The sequence below is a fragment of the Marmota marmota genome, unplaced genomic scaffold (assembly GCF_001458135.2).
Source record: "Marmota marmota marmota unplaced genomic scaffold, marMar, whole genome shotgun sequence".
NCBI lineage: Eukaryota > Metazoa > Chordata > Mammalia > Rodentia > Sciuridae > Marmota > Marmota marmota.
The window spans coordinates 15,952,274-15,977,890 of NW_026000229.1; the positions used below are offsets into that span (position 1 = coordinate 15,952,274).

General features: G+C 34.7%; 1 protein-coding gene and 2 non-coding genes across 16 annotated transcripts in view; 2 read left to right on the forward strand and 1 right to left on the reverse strand.

Annotated features, from left to right (window-relative positions):
* The window catches only part of Dpp8 (dipeptidyl peptidase 8), a 60,834-nt gene that overhangs the window by 22,098 nt on the left and 13,119 nt on the right, over positions 1–25,617 (forward strand). For 9 of the 14 annotated variants that reach the window (XR_007343889.1, XM_048793362.1, XM_048793367.1 and 6 more), the window contains 10 exons: positions 5,620–5,763; positions 7,370–7,498; positions 8,500–8,561; positions 11,580–11,680; positions 12,580–12,757; positions 13,745–13,904; positions 18,017–18,096; positions 20,975–21,127; positions 21,388–21,523; positions 22,454–22,599. Coding sequence is in view for 13 of the 14 variants with exons in the window: in XM_048793362.1 (XP_048649319.1) it covers positions 5,620–5,763; positions 7,370–7,498; positions 8,500–8,561; positions 11,580–11,680; positions 12,580–12,757; positions 13,745–13,904; positions 18,017–18,096; positions 20,975–21,127; positions 21,388–21,523; positions 22,454–22,599 (1,289 nt within the window). In the remaining variant the exon portion in view is untranslated. The remainder of the gene's footprint in view (positions 1–5,619; positions 5,764–7,369; positions 7,499–8,499; positions 8,562–11,579; positions 11,681–12,579; positions 12,758–13,744; positions 13,905–18,016; positions 18,097–20,974; positions 21,128–21,387; positions 21,524–22,453; positions 22,600–25,617) is intronic. The other 5 variants (XM_015480534.2, XM_048793365.1, XM_015480532.2 and 2 more) reach the window with 3 other exon arrangements.
* On the forward strand, positions 8,841–8,947 carry LOC125613452. The gene has a single exon (XR_007344019.1). It is a non-coding gene; the product is annotated as a U6 spliceosomal RNA (small nuclear RNA).
* LOC125613431 lies at positions 13,392–13,493 on the reverse strand. Its single transcript, XR_007344004.1, has one exon. It is a non-coding gene; the product is annotated as a small nucleolar RNA U13 (small nucleolar RNA).

The following is a 25,617-nucleotide window of genomic DNA, read 5'->3' on the forward strand; positions in this document are numbered from 1 at the left end:
AGACCCAGTCCCAGCAAATACTTTTTCATCATGAGGATAATCAGTATTTTTGAAACTTAAAACCTGAGCCATTTATATTAATAGAGTGCTAAATTAATAGTCAGGAAATCTCTTCTAGGGCTGGGGTTGTGGCTCAGTGGTAGAGCGCTTACCTAGCATGTGTGAGGTACTGGGTTCGATTCTCAGCACTGCATATAAATAAATGAATAAAATAAAGGTTCATCAGCATCTAAAAAAAATATTTTTAAAAATCTCTTAACATTCAATCAAGCAACCAAAATTTACTTAATTTCTGGTGTGCTAAATAATGTGGCAGGTACAACCAGTTCTCTATCTATAGGTTTCTCATCTAACTGCAGATCAAAATATTTAGGAATAGGCTAGGGATGTGGCTCAGTGATAGAGCACTTCCCTGCTACATGTGAGGCCCTAGGTTCAATCCCAAGCCCCACACATACAATAAGCAGAAAAATTTTAGGAAAAGAATTCCAGAGAGTTCAAAGCAAAACTTGAAATTTTTATATTTCAAGCACTATACCAAATCCCCACAAATGATGTATAGGAACACCTTGCTATGGCCTCCCACTATTTGCATAGATTCTCTTTCTCTTTCCAGTATTTATTTGATCATTGATCATCTCATGTCTCATTCATGTACTATGCAGTTAGGCTTACAATGGTTGTGTTTGTATTGAACATATATAGACTATTTTTTTTCTTGTATTGAAAGTAATCTCGAGATTATTTAAAACATACATGAGAATGCGCAATAGGTTAAATGCAAATACAAATACTGTACTATTTTATGAAGAGACTTGAACATTCATAGATTTTGGTGTCTGAGGAAGGTCTTTTCAGTACATCTGTTCTAAGGATATGAAATTGAATAAGATATAGGCCTGTTCTTCAAGGAAGCTACATAAACAGATGACAATTAAGCAAAGTAAGAGTCAAATACAAGATGTTATAGAGGACCAATGAGAAAGAGTCATCAGGGAATACGTCCCAGAAAAGATGACACCTAAATTGATACCAAATACTGTCTTATATTAGCCAGTACATCCCAGAAAAGGGAACTGTATAAGAAAGGTAGATGCAAAAGATGTTGTGGTCTGTGTGAGAAGTTAGCAGTATGGTATCCAAAAGTATAAGGACTGAGTCAAAAGAACCAGGGCAAGGAAGACTATATCTCGGTAAGAACTTTATCATGATATGGAGGTCTTCAGCTGTTGGGTGGTATGGGTTGCTGAGAGCCACGGCCGAGTCTGTATGGCCCCTGGCATTTTGCCAACAGTATTGATTGACAGGCGAGGCATTACTATCCGCCTCTGCCGCAACTTTTGAGTTCTCGCACTATTTTGGAGTTCTCGTGGGGATTTCCGGGGATTCCCCGAGAGTTCCCATTGGTTGGGGAAGTGCAGGAGGAGGGATTTCCGAGAGAGATATTTCCGGCTGGGGGTTTCTGGAGAAGCCTCGTGGCGTTCGGGAGGATTCCCCGGGAGCTGTGTGAAGTGTTTTCCTGCAGTTTAAAAATAAAGTTTGTTCCTGCTTCAGTGGCTCGTGATTTGTGCCCAGCCAGACTGCGGCAATGGGTTTTAGTCATTTTATAAATAAATTGTTCTGGATACTTTGTGGAAGTCATATTTGAGAAAAAAAAGATTATAACAGGGACACCAAAGCTTGACTATTGAAATTACTGAAGTTACATGACATAATACAAGATCAAAAGACAGAAGGGGGAGTGGAATAGGGAGACTCTTAAGTGCAGGTTTTAGTATTTAATGGTTCTCCCTTTGAAGTCAGGAAATCAGAACAGCTACCACTGGCAGCAGAACGATTAGGGTGATTGGCTCGTAAATGTGTGTTGAGAATCCTAGCCATTTTTTCATGCTTTTAACATTGAGTATTCACTATGTAATAGTTATTGTTATTGAGGTTGGGACTACAAAATTCTAACATAACTGTCAAAATTAGGGCATTTTTTAGTCTTTTCCTTTTATAAAATTGCTGTTCACCAGAATTGATGATTGACAGAATTTAAATTAGAAAGCATTGAAATCCTGCAGGGTGTTACATTTGTCTTTTTATTCATCTTTTTACTGCACATATAGTATATGGTGTGTTTATTAATTTTAGCACTACCTATCATGGTGGCACACACCTGTAATCCTGCGGCTCGGGAGGCTGAGGCTGAAGAATCATGAGTTCAAAGCCAGCCTCAGCAAAAGTGAGGCACTAAGAAACTCAGTGAGACCCTGTTTCTAAATAAAATACAAAATAGGGCTGGGGATGTGGCTCAGTGGTTGAATGCCCCTGAGTTCAATCCCCAGTACCAAAAACAAAACAAAACAAAACAGAAAAACACACACACAATTTAGTACTAATGTATTATTAAGAATATAGATAGAGAATATAAAATAATGGAGAACCAGATTACCTGAGTTTGAGTCCTAGATCTACCATCTGTTAATTCTGTGACCTTGTGAAGTTATTTAACCTCTCTCTTAATTTCTCTATCTGTAAAACTCCTAATTACTACTCAACATGGGATTGTTATAAGGCTTTAATGAGTTAATATTTGTGAATTGTTTAGAGCTGTGCCTGTGTGTAAAGTGCTAAGTGCTGTGGACACAAGTGTTTAGATAGAAAGAGAGAGGGGGAAGGAGCATCATCAATCCAGTCTCCTTATTTGCAATAGGTTCTAAGTGAAAGTTCACTTCAGAAAGTAAGTTTAATCAGTCAGCGTGTGCATGTTTATTCTCTGCCTAATATGATAGAAGAATTGAAAAGTAAATAAAAACTAGCTTCTGCTCCTAAATTTAACTCCTCTTATTGGGAGGACAAGATGATACCATTTATTCAGTTCATAAGTAACTCAATAATTGAGGTCTCCGTAATAAGTAATAGGGAGGTACAAACGAGTAATAACCATCCTCATATCTAAAAGAGGACAAAATATAAAATCAGGTTGTGGTATAATTTTGGGATAGTTGAAAGACTGAAGGAAAGTAAGCACTGGTCTTTGCTCTATTATTAATTCCAAAATTGAAAAAGCTCTGAAAACTCAGTTTAATTTTCATTAGCTAAGGGCTAAAACTCACTTCATCGCAAACCTGACCTGAACTGCCCTGAGGGTATTTATAATCTTAATCCTACTTAGTGAGCCTATTCATGTTTGCTGCAGGAATATTAGGGTATTGGATTACCGCTCATTTGCTTACCCTATTGGAGATGTTACATAATAAGTAGGTGTACAATAAATGGAAAATCCTCCACATTCTGAACACCAAATGCTTCTAGACTCAAATTTTTTAGATAAGGGAATATTGGTTTCTACTGCTCATTGATATGAGACAATCTAGAAAATACAGATAAGCAAAAATAAGTCAAAACTTGCCTAAGCTGGGCATAATGGTACATGTCTATAGTCCCAGCACTCTAGAGACTGAAATTGGAGATCTCTTTTTTAAAAAAAACTTTATTTTGCTTATTTATTTTTATGTGGTTCTGAGGATTGAACCCAGTGCCTCATACATGTTAGGCAAGTGCTCTACCATTGAGCTACGACCCCAGCCCCTGGGAGGATCTCTTGAGCTCAGGAATTTGAGACCAGCCTGGCCAACCCCATAGTGAGACCGTATCTCAAAAAAAAGGGAGGGGGGACTTGTTTAGAAAATTAAAATCATAATGAGATATTACTACACACCTAGACTACACCAAACATTGTAGAACTTACACACATTGCTGGTTAAGAGTATAAAATATCACAAATACTTTGGAAAACTATTAGTTTCTGATCAAGTTAAACATATATTTTCCTTTGTACCCAGTCACTCCACTTCTAAGTATTTACTTGTTCAAGAGAAATTAAAACAAATGTTTAAAAATATTCTATAAAGAGTGTCTATGGGGGACTGGGGTTGTGGCTCAGCGGTAGAGTGCTCGCCTCGCATGTGCGAGACCCTGAGTTCAATCCTCAGCATCACATAAAAATAAATAAGTGAAATAAAGGTATTGTGTCCAACTACAACTAAAAAGTGAATATTAAAAAAAAGAATGTCGGGCTGGGGATGTGGCTCAAGTGGTAGCACGCTCGCCTGGCATGCGTGCGGCCCGGGTTCGATCCTCAGCACCACATACAAACAAAGATGTTGTGTCCGCCAAAAGCTAAAAAAAAAATAAAAAATAAAAAAAAAATTATATTAAAAAAAAGAATGTCTGTGGCATTTTTATTCATAATAGCCAAAAACTAGAAGCAACCCAAACATACATTAACAGATGAATGGATTTTAAATCTATTATTAATCTTGCTATGGTATAGCAAGACATGATGGTGCATACCAGTAATCCTTGCTACCCAGGAAACTGAAGCAGGAGGATTGAAAGTTTGAGATCAACCTGGGCAACTTAGCAAGACATTGTCTCAGAATAAAAAAGAAATAGGATATAGTTCAGTGGTACAGCACTCATACGTTCAATTCCCATATTGAATGGGGTGAGGTGGGGATAGTTTAAATGGAATACAGTTTAGCAGTAAAGAGGAATGAATTACAGATACATGTGACAACATTGATGAATCTCAGAGACCAGTCATGAAGTATATAAACATTTCTGTATCACATAAAATCTAATATAATTATGATTTTGTGAATTTATTTATTTGTTGGTTTTGGTGCTAAGTATTGAACCAAGGGCCTAGTACATGCTAAGTGCTACGATTGATCTATATCCCCAGGCCCAACAGGATTTTTTTAAAAACGAGTTCCCTTCATACTATTTGTTAACAACCTAAGTGTAAACAGATAAAAGCTGAGCTGCTCTGGTTGAATGGAAGGAATGATTGAATTATGTGATCTGTAAGATCTATTCTAAGGGGCTGGGGATATAGCTCAGTTGGTAGAGTGCTTGCCTTGCATGCACAAGGCCCTAAGTTTGATCCCCAGCACCAAAAAAAAAGAAAGAAAAAAACTAATCTAGTAAATTGGTGTGTGTGTGTGTGTGTGTGTGCATGTGTGTGTGTGTCTGTCTGCCTGTCTCTCACTGGAGATCAAACCTAGGGCCTCACTAATGTTCTAAGTCTATAAAGATGTGTTTCTTTGTATAGAAGAGTTTCTTTTTTTCATCATTCTGAGTAAATGGAAAAGTAATTTTTTTTCCTTTAAGTACTAGGGATTGAACCCAGGGGTGCTCTACCACCACATCATATCCCATTCTTCTTTATTTTTTATTTTGAAATGAGGTCTTACTAAGCTGCCTAGACTAGCCTCAAACTTTCGATACTCCTGTCTCAGCCTCCCCATTCATTGTGATTACAGGTATGCACCACTGTGCCAGGTGGAAAAGTAATAACTCTTATGGAGCATGTACTATGGTCCAGGCTTTATTCTTAGCATTTTATGTAAGTTAATTAATCTAAGCCTCATAACAACCTAATAAAGTCCCATTTGCAAATGGAATACTGCAGTGGAATGAGATCCATTTGCTTAATGTTAGACAATAGGTAAACGTTGGAGCTCAAACTTGAACTCAATCCATTTGGTTCTAGAGTTCATCACTCCACTCAGCTACCTTTCAAAATAAACGGAATTATATTGTTTTCTTTGTACTATGAAAAAATAGCTTTTTGTGATTTTGTTTTTTATGTTTGTCTAGAGTTAGCTAACATGGAAGAGGATCCTAGATCAGCTGGAGTTGCTACCTTTGTTCTTCAAGAAGAATTTGATAGATATTCTGGCTATTGGTGGTGTCCAGAAGCTGAAACAAGTAAGGAAGTTCAAAATAATGTATTATAGGTCAATTGAAATATTAAAAGATTCACCTGTCAATTGGTTAAGTATACAGATTCTGAATATCAGATAATAGATACTAAAGTAATAATGATTAGATACTGGTTATGTAGAATAAATACATAGACTCTATATCTCACCATAATGAATTCTACTGAAAACAACGGTATTATAGTTTAGTACCTCAGGTTCTTGATTTTCTTTGCCAATTTTTCACCTACAAGCTGTTTTTGGTAATTTTGGCACTATTATAGCAAAATTTAAACGACCACTTCTTAATGAGTTTCTATGTATGATTAGAGCCACGCACAGTGGCATACATCTATAATCCCAGCAACTCAGGGGGCTGAGCCAGGGTTTTTACAAGTTCAAGGCCAACTGAAAAGCGTGATTGACAAGAGTTTGCATGAACAGATAACCAAACCAGTGGATGACTATGCAAGTATTTCATTGCCTGCAAAACAACTCTCTAAGTAATAACTTACAACTTTTTGACCATGATCCAGTTAGAAATTTGGTTATAATCATGATCTAATAATTTTACATATACTTTATAGATAAAACAAATTTTATGAAGCAATATTTATCCTTATATGCAGTGCACTCTGATACTATTACCCTTTCCTGTGTTGGTTTTTAAAACGTTGGTTATTATCCATTAATACCTTTTATGGCCCACACATCCAAGGGACAAATATTTATTTTTAAATATTTATATTTAATTTTAAGGTATGAAATATTTTGCCATAATTATATTTTATTAGATCAGATTTTTATACAAATAAATGATTCAAAATAACTGGATTCTATTTAAATAACACTTTGTAGGAAATATTATAAATTAAATAATTCCCTTTTTAACAAAGAATGCATTTTAAAGTATGCAAAGACGCAGCCCTTCAAAAATGTCTTCCCCTGGAGCTGGAGTTGTAGCTCAGTGGTAGAGACATTGCCTAGTATGTGGGAGACACTGGATTCAATCCTCAGCACCACATAAAGATAAATAAATAAAATAAAGGTATTGTGTCCATCTACAACTAAAAAAAAATAAAGAAAATTTAAAAAAATAATGTTTTCCCCTGTTTAAAAAATATGTATGTATCATCTTCAGTTTTTTCCCCCAAAAGAACCAGTAAAAAGTAATAGGAGTAAGCAGTAACTCCCTTTGCTATTACAAAGACAAGTTATATTTTTATATGTAAAAGGCATTGTGGGCTGAGGGTGTGGCTAAGTGGCAGAGCACTTGCCTAGCATGTGTGAGGCCCTGAGTTCAATCCCCCACACCACTAAATAAATAAATAAGTAGCACATTTTGTACACAAATTATTTTTCATTATCAGAAATCTAATACTAGTGAGGCTGGGATTGTGGCTCAGCGGTAGAGCGTTCACCTAGCACAGGTGGGACCCAGGTTCAATCCTCAGCACCACATAAAAAATAAAGACATTGTGTTGTGTCCATCTACACCTAAAAAATAAATATTAAAAAATAAATAAATAAATCTAATACTAGAGGGAATAGTTAGTTATGATTATTTTCTGGAGTAATTCTTCTACATTTACAATATCTAAATTCCTTTTAAGCTCCTAATGGCGGTAAAATTCTTAGAATTCTATATGAAGAAAATGATGAATCAGAAGTGGAAATTATTCATGTTACATCCCCTTTGTTGGAAACAAGGAGAGCAGATTCATTTCGTTATCCTAAAACAGGTACTGTGTTCCATTGACCTTTGTATTCATTCATTTCCCCCTTCTAAATAAGATTTCCTCCTGTAGTCATTCTAAGGTGTAGTCAGCATTGGTTATTTACAACCTTAATAAGGATAGTATGTTGTCACTAAAATAGATTTTAAAAATTATTTTCAGGGCTGGGATTGTGGCTCAGCGGTAGAGCGCTCGCCTAGCACGGGCGGGACCCAGGTTCGATCCTCAGCACCACATAAAAATAAAGGCATTGTGTTGTGTCCATTTACATCTAAAAAATAAATGTTTAAAAAAGATTATTTTCAAAGTGGAGATGTCTACAACACTGTTTACTTCGAGAAACAAATAAGCAGGTGGTTGAACGTGGTGGCACTTATCTGTAATCCCAGTTACTTGGGAGGCTAAGACAGGAGAATTGCGAGTTTGAGGCCAACATGGGCAATATAGTGAAACCCTGTGTCAAAAAATAAAAAAGCGGGGATGTAGGGGATGTAGCTCAGTGATCACTTGTCTAGAATGTTCAATCCCCAATACCTTCAAAAAAAAGAAAGTAAGTATCTTCTCTGCCAAATAAAGTTTTTTTAGTAATTCTGTTCTTAATAAATTAGTAAGTTTTTGTCTATTTTACTGCTCACAGCTTTCATTTTTTAAAATGGTACAGAATTTCCTTTTATTTCATACTGATCCTTCAGGTTTTTTTAGCCTCTGTTTTTTTAATATCCATATTTAAAAGTTTGAATTTAAGATGGCCTTTGTATTCATTCATTTCCTCCTGAGATTCCTGTGTAATAAAGCTCTGACTATTGGGCTGGGAATATAGCTCAGTTGGTAGAGTGCTTGTCTCATACACAAGGCCCTGGGTTCAATCCCCAGCACCACAAAAAAAAAAAGCTGTGGCTATCTTCAGTATTACCAGCTTAACTAAAGTATAAACAGGATTGATCTAGCTCAATTAGTGCAAGTAATTTTAGATATACATTACTACTCACTTATGTCTCTTTCTAAAGGCACAGCAAATCCAAAAGTCACTTTTAAGATGTCGGAAATAATGGTTGATGCTGAAGGAAGGGTAAGTATTAAATGTTGAGTTGACTTCTGTGCCCTCTAACTAATCTAATCAATCTAGTAAGGGCCTTTGATAACTTTTTTTTTATTTTTTATTTTTTGGATTTGGACTTGCCAAGATATCTATGGATCAGGATTTTTAGGTTGACTAAAAATTTTCTACTTCCAAACTTACTGCTGATTCCCAAGATATGAATATAGGGATATCCATGTTTGCCACTCCTTTCCAATAGTTTTTCTTCTTTGCCTTTATTAATTCTTCAATGTTAAAATTAGTGATTTAGTGCTTGCTTCGGCAGCACATATAGTAAAATGGGAACAATACAAAGAAGATTAGCATGGCCCCTGTGCGAGGATAACACGCAAGTTCTTGAAGTGTTCCATGTTTTTCTGATTCATAGTGGGGTTGGGAGGGGGAGCATGGGAAGATTAGACAAATTTTAGATATGGCAAAGGGGAGGGAGGGGAAGGGAGGGGGCAAGGAAGTAAAAAAGATGGTAGAATGAGATGGACATCATTACCCTAAGTACATGTATGAAGACATGAATGGTGTGAATATACTTTGTATATAACCATGAAAATTGTGCTCTTTATGTGTAATATGAATTGTAATGCATTCTGGTGTCATATATAACAAATTAGAATAAAAAATTTTATTTCATACGTGAACTTTATTATATGGATATAAATTATTTCCATATCTAATTTGTTTTCTTCATGAAAGGGTGTTGAATTTTATTAAATATCTTTCTAGGCTGTTGAGATGATCATGTGCTCTTTTTTGTTCATTCTCTTAATATGGTGTGTTACATTAATTGATTATTATATTTCAAACCATCTTTGCATCCCAGGGTTAAATCTCACTTGGTTGTGGTATATGAACTTTTGAATGTGATATTGGATTCAGTTTTCTTATATTCTGTTGAGGGCATTTGCATGTATGTTCATCAGGCCATTCTGTACTAGAATTCTTTACATTTTCTTTTCAAAGGACTTCCACATTTGCAGAAGAGCAACTCATTATTGACTTTACACTATGTATGTACTTCTCTACCCTGAAAAGTGCCTAATACAAAGAGCCTAGTTCTCTGAATGGAACATGAAGGAAAGAACAAGGCAGCAAATGATTCATGCAATTAAAATATATTTTTAAAACCCTGCTATAATAGTCTCTGATATTCTTGAGATCAAGAAAATATTTTAGGTGGATAGGAAAAGAAAAGACAGTGGAATGAATCTGACATAACTTTCCAATGTACATATATAAGTATACCACAGTGAATCTCCCCATTGTGTACAAGAAATTAATTTTAAAAAAATAACTGGGTAAATGGCAGAAAGATCAGTAGAGGGAAGGAATTGGGGTGGGAAAAGGGAAGGGGAAGGAGAGGTACTGGGGTCTGAATTAGAATATATTCCATGTTTGTCTATGTCAATAGGGATTCTACTATTATGTACAACTAAAAACAGTTTTTAAAAAGAAAAAAAAAAACTAGTGATTTACCTTCTGTATTGGGTAAATATCTATGGAGGGTTAAATATCCTACATTTCTCTTGTACTGCTAGTTTCCATGTGGTCAGTCAGATATTTATGAACTGTATGCTCACAAGTTAAAAAGCAGTTCTCTCTGTTAGAATTTTTTTACATAACTTTACTGAGATACAATTCACATACAATACGATTCACTCATTTAAAGTTTAAAATTCCTTGGCTTTTAGTACATTCATAGAGTTGGACAACCAGTCAATTTTAGAACATTGTCGTCACTTCAGAAAGAAACCCAACACCTCTTAGCCATCATTCACCCAACCTCCCCATATCACTAACCCTAAATAACCACTGATCTGCTTTCTATCTCTAGATTATGTCCTATTCTGGACATTTCATATAAATTAAATCATATAATACATTGTCTGGCTGCTTTTAAATTAATGTTTTCAAATGTACCATGTTCTAGTACTTATTTCTCCTTTTTTTGGTGATACTGGGGTTTAAATCTAAGGTCTCATGCATGGCACCATTCTACCACTGAACTGCATCCCCAGCTTGAGTACTTCATTTCTTTTATTGCTAAGTAATGTTTCATTGTATGAAACACCTCATTTTATTTATCCATTCATCAGTTCATGGATATTTGTGTTGTTTATACTTATTTGCTGTTAAGAATAAAATTGCCTGAATATGTATATACAAGCTTTTGTGTGGATTTATGTTTTCATTTCTCTAGGGTATATCCTTTGGAGTAAAACTGTTAAGTCATATGTTAACTCTATGTTTAATCTTTTTTGAAAGTGCTAAACTGATTTCTAAAGTAGCCGCATGCGCTATTTATTTTCCCACTAGCATTGTATGAGGTTTCCAATTTCTCCACATCATCACCAACACTTGTTACTATCCATCTTATCTATAATAGCCATCCTGGTGGGTTTGAAGTGATAGCTCATGTTGATTTTGCTTTACATTTCCTTTATGGCTAATGAAGTTGAACATTTTTTCCTATGTTTATTAGCCACTTATATATCTTCTTTGGAGGACTATCTATTCAGATCCTTTGCCCGTTTTAGAGCATGTATTTATTTTTTAAATTTTGTTTGCTAGACCTTTAAAGGAAAAAAAAAACATTGCTTGTCCAGGGCATTTCAAACATATATTACACAAATATATTTTAAACTAAAATATAGGGAACCGAGGATTATTATTTTTCTTAGATTCTAGAGTCTAAAGTGATTAAAACTTGATTATATAATTTATTATCAAGAGTTCTTTCTTCTAGTATAAACTTAAAGGAAAAGATGTTTAGATTGTGCTAATTCTTGTGTTTAGAACTTTCTTAGGCATAAAAAGCACCAGGAAAAGTAACTCACCACTTACTGCTGTTTTTTCCTGCATCCTTTGTTCTGTTTTAAATACCTACATCTCAAAAAGAAGTCTGGTGTTACAGATGATGATTTAAGTAGACTAGTGAGTTTAATTATTTTTCTAAACCTTCTATAACAACATTCCTTTTTTCTTTTTTAATAGATTACAGATGTCATAGATAAAGAACTAATTCAACCTTTTGAGATTCTCTTTGAAGGAGTTGAATATATTGCCAGAGCTGGATGGACTCCTGAGGGAAAATAGTGCGTATGTTAAATTGTCACCTCTTTGCAACTAATTTAGGATCCAGAGTTTTAGAAATGGGAGCTGCCTTCACTTGTAAATTTGCAGTATAATTATTTCTGCACAGGGAATTTTTCCTGAACTAAGGGAACTGGCAGATTTATAATCCAAGCAGCATAAGTGTATTGCATTTTAATTCTCTTACTTAGCGGTTAATGGTTTACAGTGTTATTTTTGGTTGAATTGTCTGACTTCAAGGCTCACACATAAATAAGTATTTTTTTTTTAATTTTTAGTTTTTAGTTGTAGTTGGACACAATACCTCTATCCACCTATCTTTATATGGTGCTGAGGATCGAACCCAGGGCATCGCATGTGCTAGGCGAGTGCTCTACCGCTGAGCCACAACCCCAGCCCAAATAAGTATTTTTTAATCGTATAATTTTGGCAGAAATATTTATAGAGCCTTATGAGAATAATTACGTATAGTTCTTATGTCTTATGTAGACAACAGGATTTTTATGAGACTGGCATTTGTAGGCACTAAAGGGCAAAAACAGTTTCAAAGGCCAATAATGATTTTGGAAATTGAAAGAAAACCACTTTTAAAACTCTATTCAAACTTTTTTTTTTTTTTCCTTGTGGTGCTGGGGATTGAACCCAGGTCCTCATGCATGCTAGGCAAATGTTCTACCTCTAAGCCATATATATGCTTAGCCCTCATACTTAACTTTTGAAAATAACTGTAGAGTATTTTTAATTAGCTATTTATTTATAAGTAATAATTTACTATATAATAAAGCAGTTCTTTCAATGTAAGTATAGAAATAATCAATAGGTGCCATGAAAGAGAATAAGGGATTATTCATTTTCTGAGAGCTTCTTTATTTCTGGTGCTTTTCTTTATTTGTTTAAATAGTGCTTGGTCCATCCTACTAGATCGTTCGCAAACTCGTCTACAGATAGTATTGATCTCGCCTGAATTATTTATCCCAGTAGAAGATGATGCTATGGAGAGACAGAGACTCATCGAGTCAGTGCCTGATTCTGTGACACCACTCATTATCTATGAAGAAACAACAGACATCTGGATAAACGTATATGCATTTTTTCCCTGTACTTGGCTAAATATTTCCTTAGAATGCTAAAGCAAATGAAGTTTTATAGCAAACTATCAAAATGCATTTTTTTAAGCTCAAAGGAACTATGAATGTTATTTCCTTAGTTTGAATATTTCAGTTGGAATGATGGTTTTAGAATGGAAGAGTGTGTAGATAAACAGTAAATGCCATTGCAATGACATCTCGGTGTGAATTTGTTCCTGGATACGTTAGGTATCAAAATATTCAGCTTAATCTTCAGCCCTTCTTGCTTCTAAGAGGACTTTCAGAATTTAATCTACAAAAGTCTCTCTCTGTTAAGTCGGTAAACTATACCAAAATATACCAGGTTTTAATTCTTTGCATTTTTCATTTTAGCATTAAAACTTAAATAAGACACAAAATAAATATAGCCACTTTACTTCCTAACTGAATATAGGCTTAATGCATTTCATCTAAACAGACAAACATCTGTTTTCCTTCCCTGATAGAATATTTCTCTTTGAAAAACATAAGTAAAAAATGTTGTTCCTCATCATTTTGTGTTAAGATATGTATCATTAAACAAACACTGTACCATGTTTCAAAGATCATAGAAGTTTTTGGTCATATTTTTTTCCCTCAAAGTTCATGTCATATGGGTAATGTACAGATGTCGTAATAAAGTTTAGAGGGAGGCATATCTCACATAAGAGCGTGAACACCCAATCATCGCACTTATGAACCAAAGGATCTTGGTCATATCTTTTTTCTTTTTCTTTTTCCGTTTGGAAGCATGTATTTCTTGATGGATGAACACTTTTATCTAAAGTAAAGTAAATATGAAAGGCTCAGGCAAAACCTGTTATTGTAACTATACCATATCCCTAGCACTGGCAGTTCTTAATTACGTTTACCAATAATTCTTCCTTCTCTAGCTTAATTGAATTATTTATGTAGTATTTTCATTAATGTGTATAGTAAATTAAGCTATTCATTTTACAGATCCACGACATCTTTCATGTTTTTCCCCAAACTCACGAAGATGAAATTGAGTTTATTTTTGCCTCTGAATGTAAAACGGGTTTCCGTCATTTATATAAAATCACATCCATTTTAAAGGAGAGCAAATATAAGCGATCCAGTGGTGGGCTGCCTGCCCCAAGTAAGAAATCCTTTTTTATTCAAAAAAGAAAAAATGTTGGTACAGAAGGTGGGATAGACAGGAGCATATAATGTCTCTTTTGTATTCTTCATAAGCATCAGTACCTATGTCACTTAACAATATTTAACTTAAATTAGAATACAAATATATGCATGTGCAAAAATAGAACAAAGTTTTCAAAGAATGTAAAATAAATTATTAATATTAATGGGAATACTTATTTTTGCTTTATACTTTCACCTTGACTGTTTTTAGTTTGCTTAAAGTAAGCCCATATTGAATATTTTTCTAAAATATTTTTAGTTGTAGATGGCCATGATACCTTTATTTTATTTATTTATTTTTATGTGTTGCTGAGGAACAAACCCAGTGCCTCACGCATGCTAGGCAAGCGTTCTACCACTGAGCTAGAACCCCAGCCCCAATAAGCCCATATTATTTTTATATTAAAAATAGTTTTATATTTTAACATTTAAAAAATGTTATTTGGGGGCTGGAGATGTGGCACTTGCCCTAGTATTCATAAGACAGATTCTAGGTTTGATCCTTAGCACTACAAAATAAATTTAATTTTAAAATTAAATGTTATATATTATTAGTTATTTTTACACACTAGGTGTTTCTCATACTCTTCCTCTACATTGAAGTTAATTTATAATTATAGATCTTCAAATTGACATAATTAAATTACCTAAAGTAAAATTAAATATTTTATTAACTGAAGTTAATTTATCTTTAAAAACTCATGGTTCGGAGCTGGAGCTGTGGCTCAGTGGCAGAGCGCTTGCCTAGCACATGTGAGATACAAGATTTGATCCTTAGCATCGTATTTAAAAAAACAACAAACAAATAAAAAACTACAAAACAAACAAACAACAACAACAAAAAACAGTCATGGTTATTCTGGGAAATGTAATGTAGAATGTATATGTAAGTCTAGAAAAAGTGAAATGGGATGCTAGGGGTAGTTCAGTGGTAGAGCATTTTCCTAGCATGCAAAAGGCCTTGGTTTCCATCCCCATCATTGCAAAACCAACACAAGAAAAAATAAATTGGTACATCAATTACTTTTCCTAGATTTTTCTAAAGCTGAGTTATAGTTTTCTACTTTGTTGTTGTTTGAAACAGGGTCTCATGCAATGTTGAACAAGCTGGACTTGAATTTGTAATCCTCCTACCTCATCCTCCCAGGTAGATGGGATTACTGGCATGTACTGCCTATGCCCAGCCTCAGTTTTCTATTTTAATAATAGAATTTGTTTTAAAATAGTAAGCACTTCATGTTAAGTTATGTTTTACTGCCATTCATAATTTAGACTTGACATGTCTTTTAAGAAAATTGTGGTTAAATATACATAAAATTTGCCATTTTGATCATATTTAAAGGTACAATTTAGTGGCATTAAGTACATTCACATTGTTGTGTGATCATTACCACCACCCATCTCCAGAATTTTTTTTTTCCCTAAACAGACTAGTCATTAAGTAGTAATTCCCCATTTCCTCCTCTTCTAATTCCTGACAACCACTTTCTATTCTTATGAATTTAACTCCTCTAAATAATCTCATTTAAGTGGACTCAAAATTTGTCCTTTTGAGATTGGCTTATTTCGTGTAGCATAAGGTCCTTAAGATTTATCCATGTTATGGCAAGTGTTAGAATTTTCTTTTTTGGGGGGTGGGGATGTGGCTCAAGGGGTAGCGCGCTCACCTGGCATGCGTGCGGCCCGGGTTCAATCCTCAGCACCACATACAAACAAAGATGTTGTGTCCACCGAAAACTACAAAATAAATAAATATTTAAAAAAAAAAAAGAATTTTCTTTTTAAGGCTTAATAATATTCCATTGTATGTATATATTCCATTTTATTTATCCATTATCTATGAGGTGTACATCTAGGTTGCTTTTACCTTTGGGCTATTGTGATTAACACTGCTATGGATGTGGGTGTACAAATATCTCTTCCTGTCCTGGCTTTCAATTCTTTTTGTGTGTGTGTGTGTGTGTGTGTGTGTGTCTGTGTATTTCACTGGGACTCTAATCCCGGGCCTCCTCCATGCTAGGCAAGTGCTCTACCACTGAGCTACACCTTCCAGGCCCTCATTTTTCAACTCTTTAGGATATGTATCAAGAAGGGGAATTTCTGAAGAGCTGCCATACTTTTTTCTTCCATAGTGGCTATCCCATTGGGACACCAATGATTGTACCTATACCATTTTACATTCCCATCATCTTGCTCAGGGATTTTAATTTCTTTACATCCTCTACAATACTTGTTTTCCTGGGTGGTTTTTGTTAATAAACATCCTACTGGATATGAAATGGTATCTCTTAATTTTGAACTTAGTTCCCTAATAATTAATGTTGTTGAATATTTTTTTAATATTTATTTTTTAGTTGTAGTTGGACACAATACCTTTATTTTATTTATTTATTTTTATGTGGTGCTGAGGATCAAACCCAGGGCCTGGCACATGCTAGGTGAGCGTTCTACTGCTGAGCCACAACCCTAACCCCTGTTGAATATCTTTCCAGTGTTCTTATCAGCCATTTATATATATATATATATATATATATTTTTTTTTTTTTTTTTTTCTGGAGAAATGTCTTTTCAAGTTATTTGCCAATATTTAAGTTAATTGGTTTCCTTTTTTAGTATGGTTTTTTTAATTTAGTGGTTGGGAAGTAGTAAGCTGCATCCTGAGACCAGCAATAGCAAATTAAATACCATCTACTCTTTGCTAATTTCCTTAGCCTAATTTCTGTAAGGAAGACAAGATCTTGTATATTTAAGATGGCAAATTTCTTTCCTTAGAGTCTTAGCTTAGCCCTGAGTGTGAAATTGTCCTTATCAGGTCCTCTGTTATTCAGAAATTAAATCCACTTATGGAATTCCACAAAATTTAATGATAAAGACCAAAGAGCTATGAATAGTAAGTAACTAAAACAATACTTTTTGAAACAGTAATAAGATGATAACTTAAAATTTCATACCCCAGTTAAAGACTATAGAAAGTGCTGTTATCATCTTAGAACATCTCTGTTCCCCATCATGGTCAATTTTTGGGTCCCTCAGTTTGTCTACCTCTTCTTTGCTTTTCTCTTTCTTCTTTTTCATTAAGCTTTCTTGGTTCAAATTTTCTTCCTTTTCTTTTATGTCTACTTCATTTTCCTTCTCCCTACTCTTTCTTCCTTAAATGGCTACAGTGTGAAACTGTTAATACTTATTATTATGTTAAATAATGTTTTATTTTCTATCCATAAAGTCCAAAGTACTTAATTGAATTTTTGTAAGAAAAATTCTTCTTCTTCAAACTTGCAGTCTTCTGCGGTCACTCCCTACAAGATACAAGCAGCTAGAAAAATAGAAATTATTTTCATTTTCTAACCTCTTTAGGCCACTGAGAGAGCCTCATCAAGACAGAATCTCATAAAAACAAATGGGGCATGTTGTCATATAGCATGGTAAAAACTTATCCAGTTTATTTTTTGGCACATGAAGAAAAATTATATTGAATTTTTTCTTCTTTGGCTTATAGTTTGTCCCATTTCTAGAAGAAATGCTTTGTGAACTCATTAACGCCTCTGTGTAACCAAAGGTAACCACAGGTGCTTTTGAGTTATTTTCTGACTTTACCCTAAGAATCTATTTTGCTGTTTTCACATTATCTACATGGGTCATTCTATTGTTATTTCAGAGTATTGTGGAAACCCATCACTTGGATTTTGTTTTCTAACTGTAGTTTTTTTAATCCTTTTAAAATAAATAATTCAGGGGCATTTAGTACTTGACACTGTTATACGACCACTACCTCTACCTAGTTCTAAAACATTTTCATTACTCCAAACGTTTTTTAAAAATATTTTTTAGTTGTAATTAGACACAATACCTTTATTTTATTTATTTTTATGTAGTACTGAGGATTGAACCCAGAGCCTCACACATGCTAGGAGTGCTCTACCACTGAGCCACAACCCCAGCCCGATTACTCCAAACATTTTTAAATGCAGCTTTTGGGGGAATAAAAACAGTTTAGAATACTATTCTGTGTTGTTTCATTTGCTTATAGGCTGGTATAAAGTACTGACTTATAACTGTAATTATTTTTAGGTGATTTCAAATGTCCTATCAAAGAAGAAATAGCAATTACCAGTGGTGAATGGGAAGTTCTTGGCCGGCATGGATCTAATGTAGGTCCTTTCATTGTACTGATATGTTTGGTCAGCATCTACTGTGTGGAAAAAAAGTCAGTAATACAACTTAATATGACCCCAGTGTTTTGAAATGTCTTTATTTTTAATTGAAAATATTAAGTTAAGGCCTAAAGGAACTCAAGTTTTTGGAAAGGAAGACTCTTAGTTTAAACTATAGATCTCACCTAATTTATAACCCTAGTATTAGTTATGTTCTGGTTACTAAAGATCATCATTTTCAAATATATTGCTGCTTCTTGATAAGGAATTAACCCATATTTTAGGGTCTAGCAAAAGCTGTGAGCTAGGATATAGTTTTGAATCTATTAGAGACTACTCTTATCCTTCCTACATTAGAAATTGTATTTACTATTCCTGTAAGTAGTTCTCTTTTATTCACCCATTTATTTTATCTCACATTTATTTTTCATCCGCCACCTGCAAAGAGGGATCAGCATTTATATAGAGCTTGGATTGATAGAAAAGAGGGGGGAAATTCATCCTCTATTTTGTTTTCAATGTGTGGCTTTTTGTAGCAATTTAATGAATTCTATTTTTTTTTAACTTTTACTTTTTATAGTACCTTTCATTTGTTTCAGATTTCAGGTAGGTGGCCAGTTTTATTAGCTCTATAAAAACTCCAGTCCTTTCAATATGCCTGACTCATAGAATTAAGTTGATGTATGCTTCCAGGATTTAGTGAAGGCTGAAATGTGATTTCCTCAAATTGATAGATTCCATATCCTTGCTACTATAGAATTCACTGTAGTCCCCAAGGTGATTAGGACAAAGAATGAAGATCCAGATTTCTATATTTGTTTTTGTTATATTTGTTTTTTTTTTTTTTTGTAAGAACTTTAGAATATTAGAGACAGCCCTTAATATCTAATTCCACTGAGCGTTTCACATAGCCTTCTGATTACATATCCATATATATATATATATTTTTTTTTTTTTCCCTCCATTTAGGGACCCTGGATGTTCCTGTCACCTGAGGGAAAAATCTTTTGGGAATTCTAGGTTCTGATAACAGAAAATTACACTAATATAATTTTTATGCAGTGTGTTGGTTGGAGGATCAGAACCGTCAGCTAATACTGAGGGAAACCCCCCAAATTGAATATAAACAGATCTGATCCTTATTTGGGAAACTTAAACGTCTCTCTGTAATCGACCAAAATGTGCATCAATTTTTTTCATGTCAAGCTTATTTTTGTGTGTTGTGACTCTCTCTTTGCCTCTTCTATTTTCCTTATATACTCTGTTTTGTTTTGTCTTTAATTACCCTTTTCCTTCTCCGCTTTTATTTTATTTTTTTCTTCTCTGCTTTTACAAATGATATTGTTCCTACTCAAAGATTCCTGATGGCAGTAATTCAGTAAAGCTTTGAGACTTAAAATTATGCACCTTTTACTCTATTTTTTTAAAATTGTAGGTAGACACAATATCTTTTTATTTGTATGTGGTGCTGAGGATCCAACCCAGGGCCTCTCACGGATTAGGTGACCGTCCGCTCTACTACTGAGCCACAACTCCAGCGCCCGAACCTTTTACTCTTGAAAGTATTTCCTCAACAGAGTATGATCCTGAGATGGCACTAAAATATCAACATCACTTTTGAACTTGTTAGAAATGCAGATTTTAGGACCCATCCCAGACCTCCTAAATAAGGAACTCTGGTAGCATGGCCCAGGAATTTGTTCATTAAGCCCTCCAGAAGAGTTGAATCCTGTTGAACCTAAGTAGTTACATAAAGAAAATTAAAAACCATTATAAATGGTATTGAGGAATTGACTGGTTGTTTCTTCAGTTTTGAAAGGCCTGACTTTTAAGAGCAGAACTAGTCCTAACTTCTTGAACATTTGTTTAGTATAGCAGCTGTGTTAACTTAAGGATTTAGCCATCCAAAAAATGTCTAATGAAGAAGTAGTTTCCTGGAAAAAATGAGACATTTAAAAATACTTGCTCTTAGAAATTTATCTGTGTTGTCTTTGCTACATAAACATTTTTTTTTTATTTTATTTAACACTAAACTGGTAAAAAGATTTTTTAAATGAACAGCAAAAGAAAGCCATTTACTTAGACTATTACAGTAATGTGAGAAGAATACTAAGTGAATTCATCTATGAATTTACTTGCAGTTTTTTGAATTTTGAATGATGACTTAAAATATCTTATTCAGGGCTTGGGATGTGGCTATGTTGTAGAGTACTTGTCTAGCATATGTAAGGCGGTGGGGGGGGGGGAATGATCTTATCAGTGCTTACTTATAAACTATACCACTGTTGATAGCATGATTGAGTTCACTTATTCCCCAAACTAAAGATAAAGCGCTTAAAAAAAAAAAAAAGTTGCAGTTTATAGATTTTTTGAAAATATTTTTTTAGTAGTAGGTATATACAATGTCTTTATTTATTTTTATGTGGTGCTGAGGATTGAACCCAGCGCCTCACATGTTTGAGGCAAGCACTCTACCACTGAGCTACTGCCCCAGCCCCAGATAAAACACTTTTGTAAATTTAGTTTCTTTCAAGTTTACATGAATGGTTGACCTAAGCTGCAGTCTAGAGTATTTTTTCCTCCTGTAAAAAAAATAATTCTCTTATTTTAAGAAAAGCACATGTTGTAACCAGATAGGAAAATATACAGTGTATAATTCAGTTGTTCATTTTTTTCTGGACAGTATCTGTTGTTAGCTCTAAGTCATAAACAAAACCAATCCGCTTATTAGCATTGGTAGCAAAATAAAAAGAAGCACAAGTCAAGGTACCAAATAATTCTGAATAAAATTAAAGGTTGGTCGTTGAACTACTTACTGGCTTTGCTAGAGGTTATGCTAGTACTGATTTTGTTGTTGTTATTATTATTATGGCAGATCCAGGTTGATGAAGTCAGAAGACTGGTATATTTTGAAGGCACCAAAGACTCTCCTTTAGAACATCACCTGTATGTGGTCAGTTATGTAAATCCTGGAGAGGTGACAAGGTTGACTGACCGTGGCTATTCCCATTCTTGCTGCATCAGCCAGGTATAAGTCTATGTTGTATTAAAACCCTCTGTTCATATAATGTTCCTTTTGAATGGTGTGAAAATTGGTAAAGTTGACCTGCAGAAGCCTCATTGTCTTAGGAAAAGCTTTAAAACACTTAGCCTTAACTTCAGTGTTACATATGTACCTAATCATACTCTTACTATACTCTTGCTATAACATTAGTGCAGACATAACAGCAGATAACCTTTTTTTGATTTTTCCTTGAGGAAAAACATAATCATTTCTCTTTTCTCTAGCATTGTGACTTCTTTATAAGTAAGTATAGTAACCAGAAGAATCCACACTGTGTGTCCCTTTACAAACTTTCAAGTCCTGAAGATGACCATACTTGCAAAACAAAGGAATTCTGGGCCACCATTTTGGATTCAGCAGGTACTCTTTTTTCCCTAAATCTGACCGTAAGTAGGCTTAGTACTTTAGTGTAAAAATTTATGTTCTATATTCACCTTTGCTGAACAAAGTCTCCTCATCTCTCACCCCTTTCTGTCCCTGAGCTGCTAAGCTTTTGATTGTTCCTACCTTTCCTATTCTGTCAACTACACAATAAGGTGGATTAGCTTTCACTCCAAGCAGGAACAGATCTAGAAAGCCTGCTGAGGCAGGAAGATTTCAAGTTCAAGGCCAGTGTCAGCAACTTAGTGAGACCCTGTCTCAAAACAAAAAATTTAAAAAGACTGGGGGGTGTGTCTCCATGATTAAACACTGCTTGGTTCAACCCCCAGTTCCAAAAGAAAAAAAGAAAAAGAAACTTTTTATTTAAAAAAAAATTACTGGTATTACTGGAAATAACTTATTTTACTGAACTATCTTTGGTGCAGTATTAGGGCACAAGGAATACTTGTAAATATACATTAATACGATGACGACCATTATGCAGTGAAATATGGTATATGCTGCTTGTTCCCCCCACCTCAACTTTATTGAAATAGGTGCTTGTTTCTAATCAGGTTTATGGTTTAACCATGAATAGGTTATACTAAACTTAGTGCAAAGTATTTTTTATAATTCTGCATGGAAACACTTCCTAGGCTTCAAAGATTATTCAGAATACTGTGTGTCTGCTTTTGAGATAGATAATTTAATATGTTTTCTTTTTTTTTATTAGTTGCTCAAGACAATATTATTTTTTTTCAAGATGAATATTTTCACTTAATTTTTTTATTATCTTACCTTAAAAGTGGGTGGTCAGTTATTTGAGTGTGGGGGTGCGGGGTCTGGGTTTTGATATTTTCTTCCTTGCTCTCAGATTACAGAGCTCCCATTAAGAACTCCTTTTACAGACTCTATGTTACCTACTCACAGGTCCTCTTCCTGACTATACCCCTCCAGAAATTTTCTCCTTTGAAAGTACTACTGGATTTACATTGTATGGAATGCTATATAAGCCTCATAATCTACAACCTGGGAAGAAATACCCAACTGTGCTGTTCATATATGGTGGTCCTCAGGTGGGCATATAAATATACACATACATATACACATATATACATATATATATATATATATTTTTTAATGTGATTTGTTTTTAAAATATCTAGTGTTATTTAGAATAGGATAAGAATTTGAGGGCTGGGTTGTGGCTCAGTGGTGGAGTGCTTGCCTAGCACATGTGAGGCACTGGGTTCGATCCTCAGTGCCACATAAAATATAAACAAATATGGGCTAAGGTTGTGGCTCAGTGATAGAGTGCTTGCCTAGCATGTGTGAGGCACTGGGCTAGATTCTCAGCACCACATATAAATAAATAAAGTCCATTGACAACTAAAAAAAAATTTTTTTAAATAAACAAAATAAAGGTCCACTTATAACTAAAAATATTTTTTTAAAAAAGAATTTGAGCAGTCTTGGGCTTCTGCTATTCTTGACTTATTTCTAATTATCAATTCAGATTGCTAGGTATCCAAGTTTAATTGGCTAATTTGTAAAATAGTTTCTTACTTTACATTGAGGACTATGTAACTCTTAAGGGGAGTGGAATATTCACATCACTAGGTAAATTTCTTTTTTGGGGGCGGGGGGTTGCTAGGGATTGAACACAGGTCTTGTGCATGCGAGGCGAGCACTTTACCAACTGAGCTGTATCCCCAGCTCCAAATATCTTAATTTCTATGTAGAGAAACTTGTTTGGGAAATGAAATTAAACAGTTAAATGTATAGGTAAATAAAAAGTCATATATTTAGAAATTCTTGGTAGCTTATTGAATTCCCCTCTTTATTCTAAGGCTACATCTCTCAAGCAAACTAAAATACTTTACTAGCTGGTGAAGTTAATAACTATGCCATTGCTTAACACTGTAGGAAGTTTACAACTTGATTTTTCCATTTTCTGGATTAAATATTAGCATGTGGCTAATGCTGTTGACCAACAGAGTAAACTGTTTTGGATAGATGAATTGGTTGTTAATTTTTCTTTCATCATGTAACTCTTTAGATTAAGTAATATCCTTTATAATTATTCCCACTTATTTTGTGTTTTGTATTTAGAAATGTATCTAAGAGGGCTGGGGATGTGGCTCAAGTGGTAGCGCGCTCGCCTGGCATGCGTGCGGCCCGGGTTCGATCCTCAGCACCACATACAAATAAAGATGTTGTGTCCGCCGAGAACTAAAAAATAAATATTGGGGCTGGGGATGTGGCTCAAGCGGTAGCGCACTCGCCTGGCGTGCGTGCGGCCCGGGTTCGATCCTCAGCACCACATACAAACAAAGATGTTGTGTCCGCCGAAAACTAAAAAAAATAAATAAATATTAAAATTCTCTCTCTCTCTCTCTCTCTCTGTCTCTCTCTCTTTAAAAAAAAGAAAAGAAAAGAAATGTATCTAAGTACCAAGCAGCATGAAAAATAAAACAACTACATGAGGGCTGGGGACGAGGCTCAGTGGTAGAACACTTGCCTAGAGTGTGTGAGGGACTGGGTTCGAGCCTCAGCACCACATAAAAAATTAATTAATTAAAGGTATCACGTCAATCTACAACAAAAAAAAAATATTTAAAAAATAAATATATGAGGCCGGGTGCGGTGGTGCACACCTATAATCCCAGCAACTCTGGAGGCTGAGGAGGACCATGAGTTCAAAGCCAGCCTCAGCAAGGTGAGGCACTAAGCAACTCAGTGAGATGCTGTCTCTAAATAAAAATACAAAATAGGGCTTGGGGATGTGGCTCAGTGGTCAAATGCCCCTGAGTTCAATCCCTGGTACCCAAAAAAAAGAAAAAAAATTACATGAGCCACAAAATCTCAACGATGATAATCGTGTATTAAGTTAAATCATTTTCCCATCATTAAGTATTCCAGATAGAGGAAACAATAAATATCAAGAACCTGGGGTTAGAAATAAATTGATAGGGTTGCTAATAAGATGCACCAAAGGAAATAAGGTACAGCTAATAAGATACAGTGCACCAAAGAAAAATGGTGTGAGATGAATTTAGAGATAGCCATGACTCAAATAAGCCAAAGTCTCAAAGGTCATATAGTTTAGATCTTGGACTTGGAGAGTAGCATAGTGGTAGAGCAATTGTCTAACATGTGCAAGGTCCTGGTTTCAGTCCCCAGCACCAAAAGAAAAAAAGAAAAAGTTTAGATCTTTTTCTGAAGGATAATGGTAGCCATTATAAGGAACCAGGCAGTAGTCATATGTCATTGACATTTTTAAAACATCACTATTACTTCATGAGCAAAACAGACTATAAGAGAGCTAGAACAGAAGGAGAAAAACCAGTTTGGCAGTTGTTGTAGTGGCATTAAACATCCAAAACTACAAAAGAATGGAAGACTCTCTCTCTCTCCTTCCCACTACAATCTAACTCAGTAAATATACAACAGCTATTAACTGCATGAAGATAGTATTCTTATTTAACTCGTGGATAACTTTTCCCACCTTTGGTTTTTGCCAGAGGAAAAAACAACAAATCAGATTTTATTACAATTTCAAAACTTTTTTCTTTTTTTTTTTAAAGAGAGAGGGAGGGAGAGAGAGAGAATTTTAATATTTATTTTTCTTACTTTTTGGCGGACACAACATCTTTGTTTGTATGTGGTGCTGAGGATCGAACCCGGGCCTCACGGATGCCAGGCGAGCGCGCTACCGCCTGAGTCATATCCCCAGCCCCTCAAAACTTTTTGTATCCAAAATTTCTATTAAGACCTAGAGCTTTATACATAGATATTTTTATCTGGTAAACAAGTTATATTCAAAATACATAAGAAACTTTTTAGAAATCAATAAAATAAGAACTGAACTTTTTAAAACCAGTCAAGGGCTGGGGTTGTGGCTCAGGGGTAGAGTGCTCGCCTAGTGCGGGTGAGGCACTGGGTTCGATCCTCAGCACCACATAAAAATAAATAAAAAAATAAAAGCATCATGTCCACCTACAACTAAAAAAAATATATTAAAAAAAAAAGTCAAAGAAGCTGGGGGATGTGTCTTAGTTCAGTGGTAGAGCACTTGCCTGGCATGCATCAGG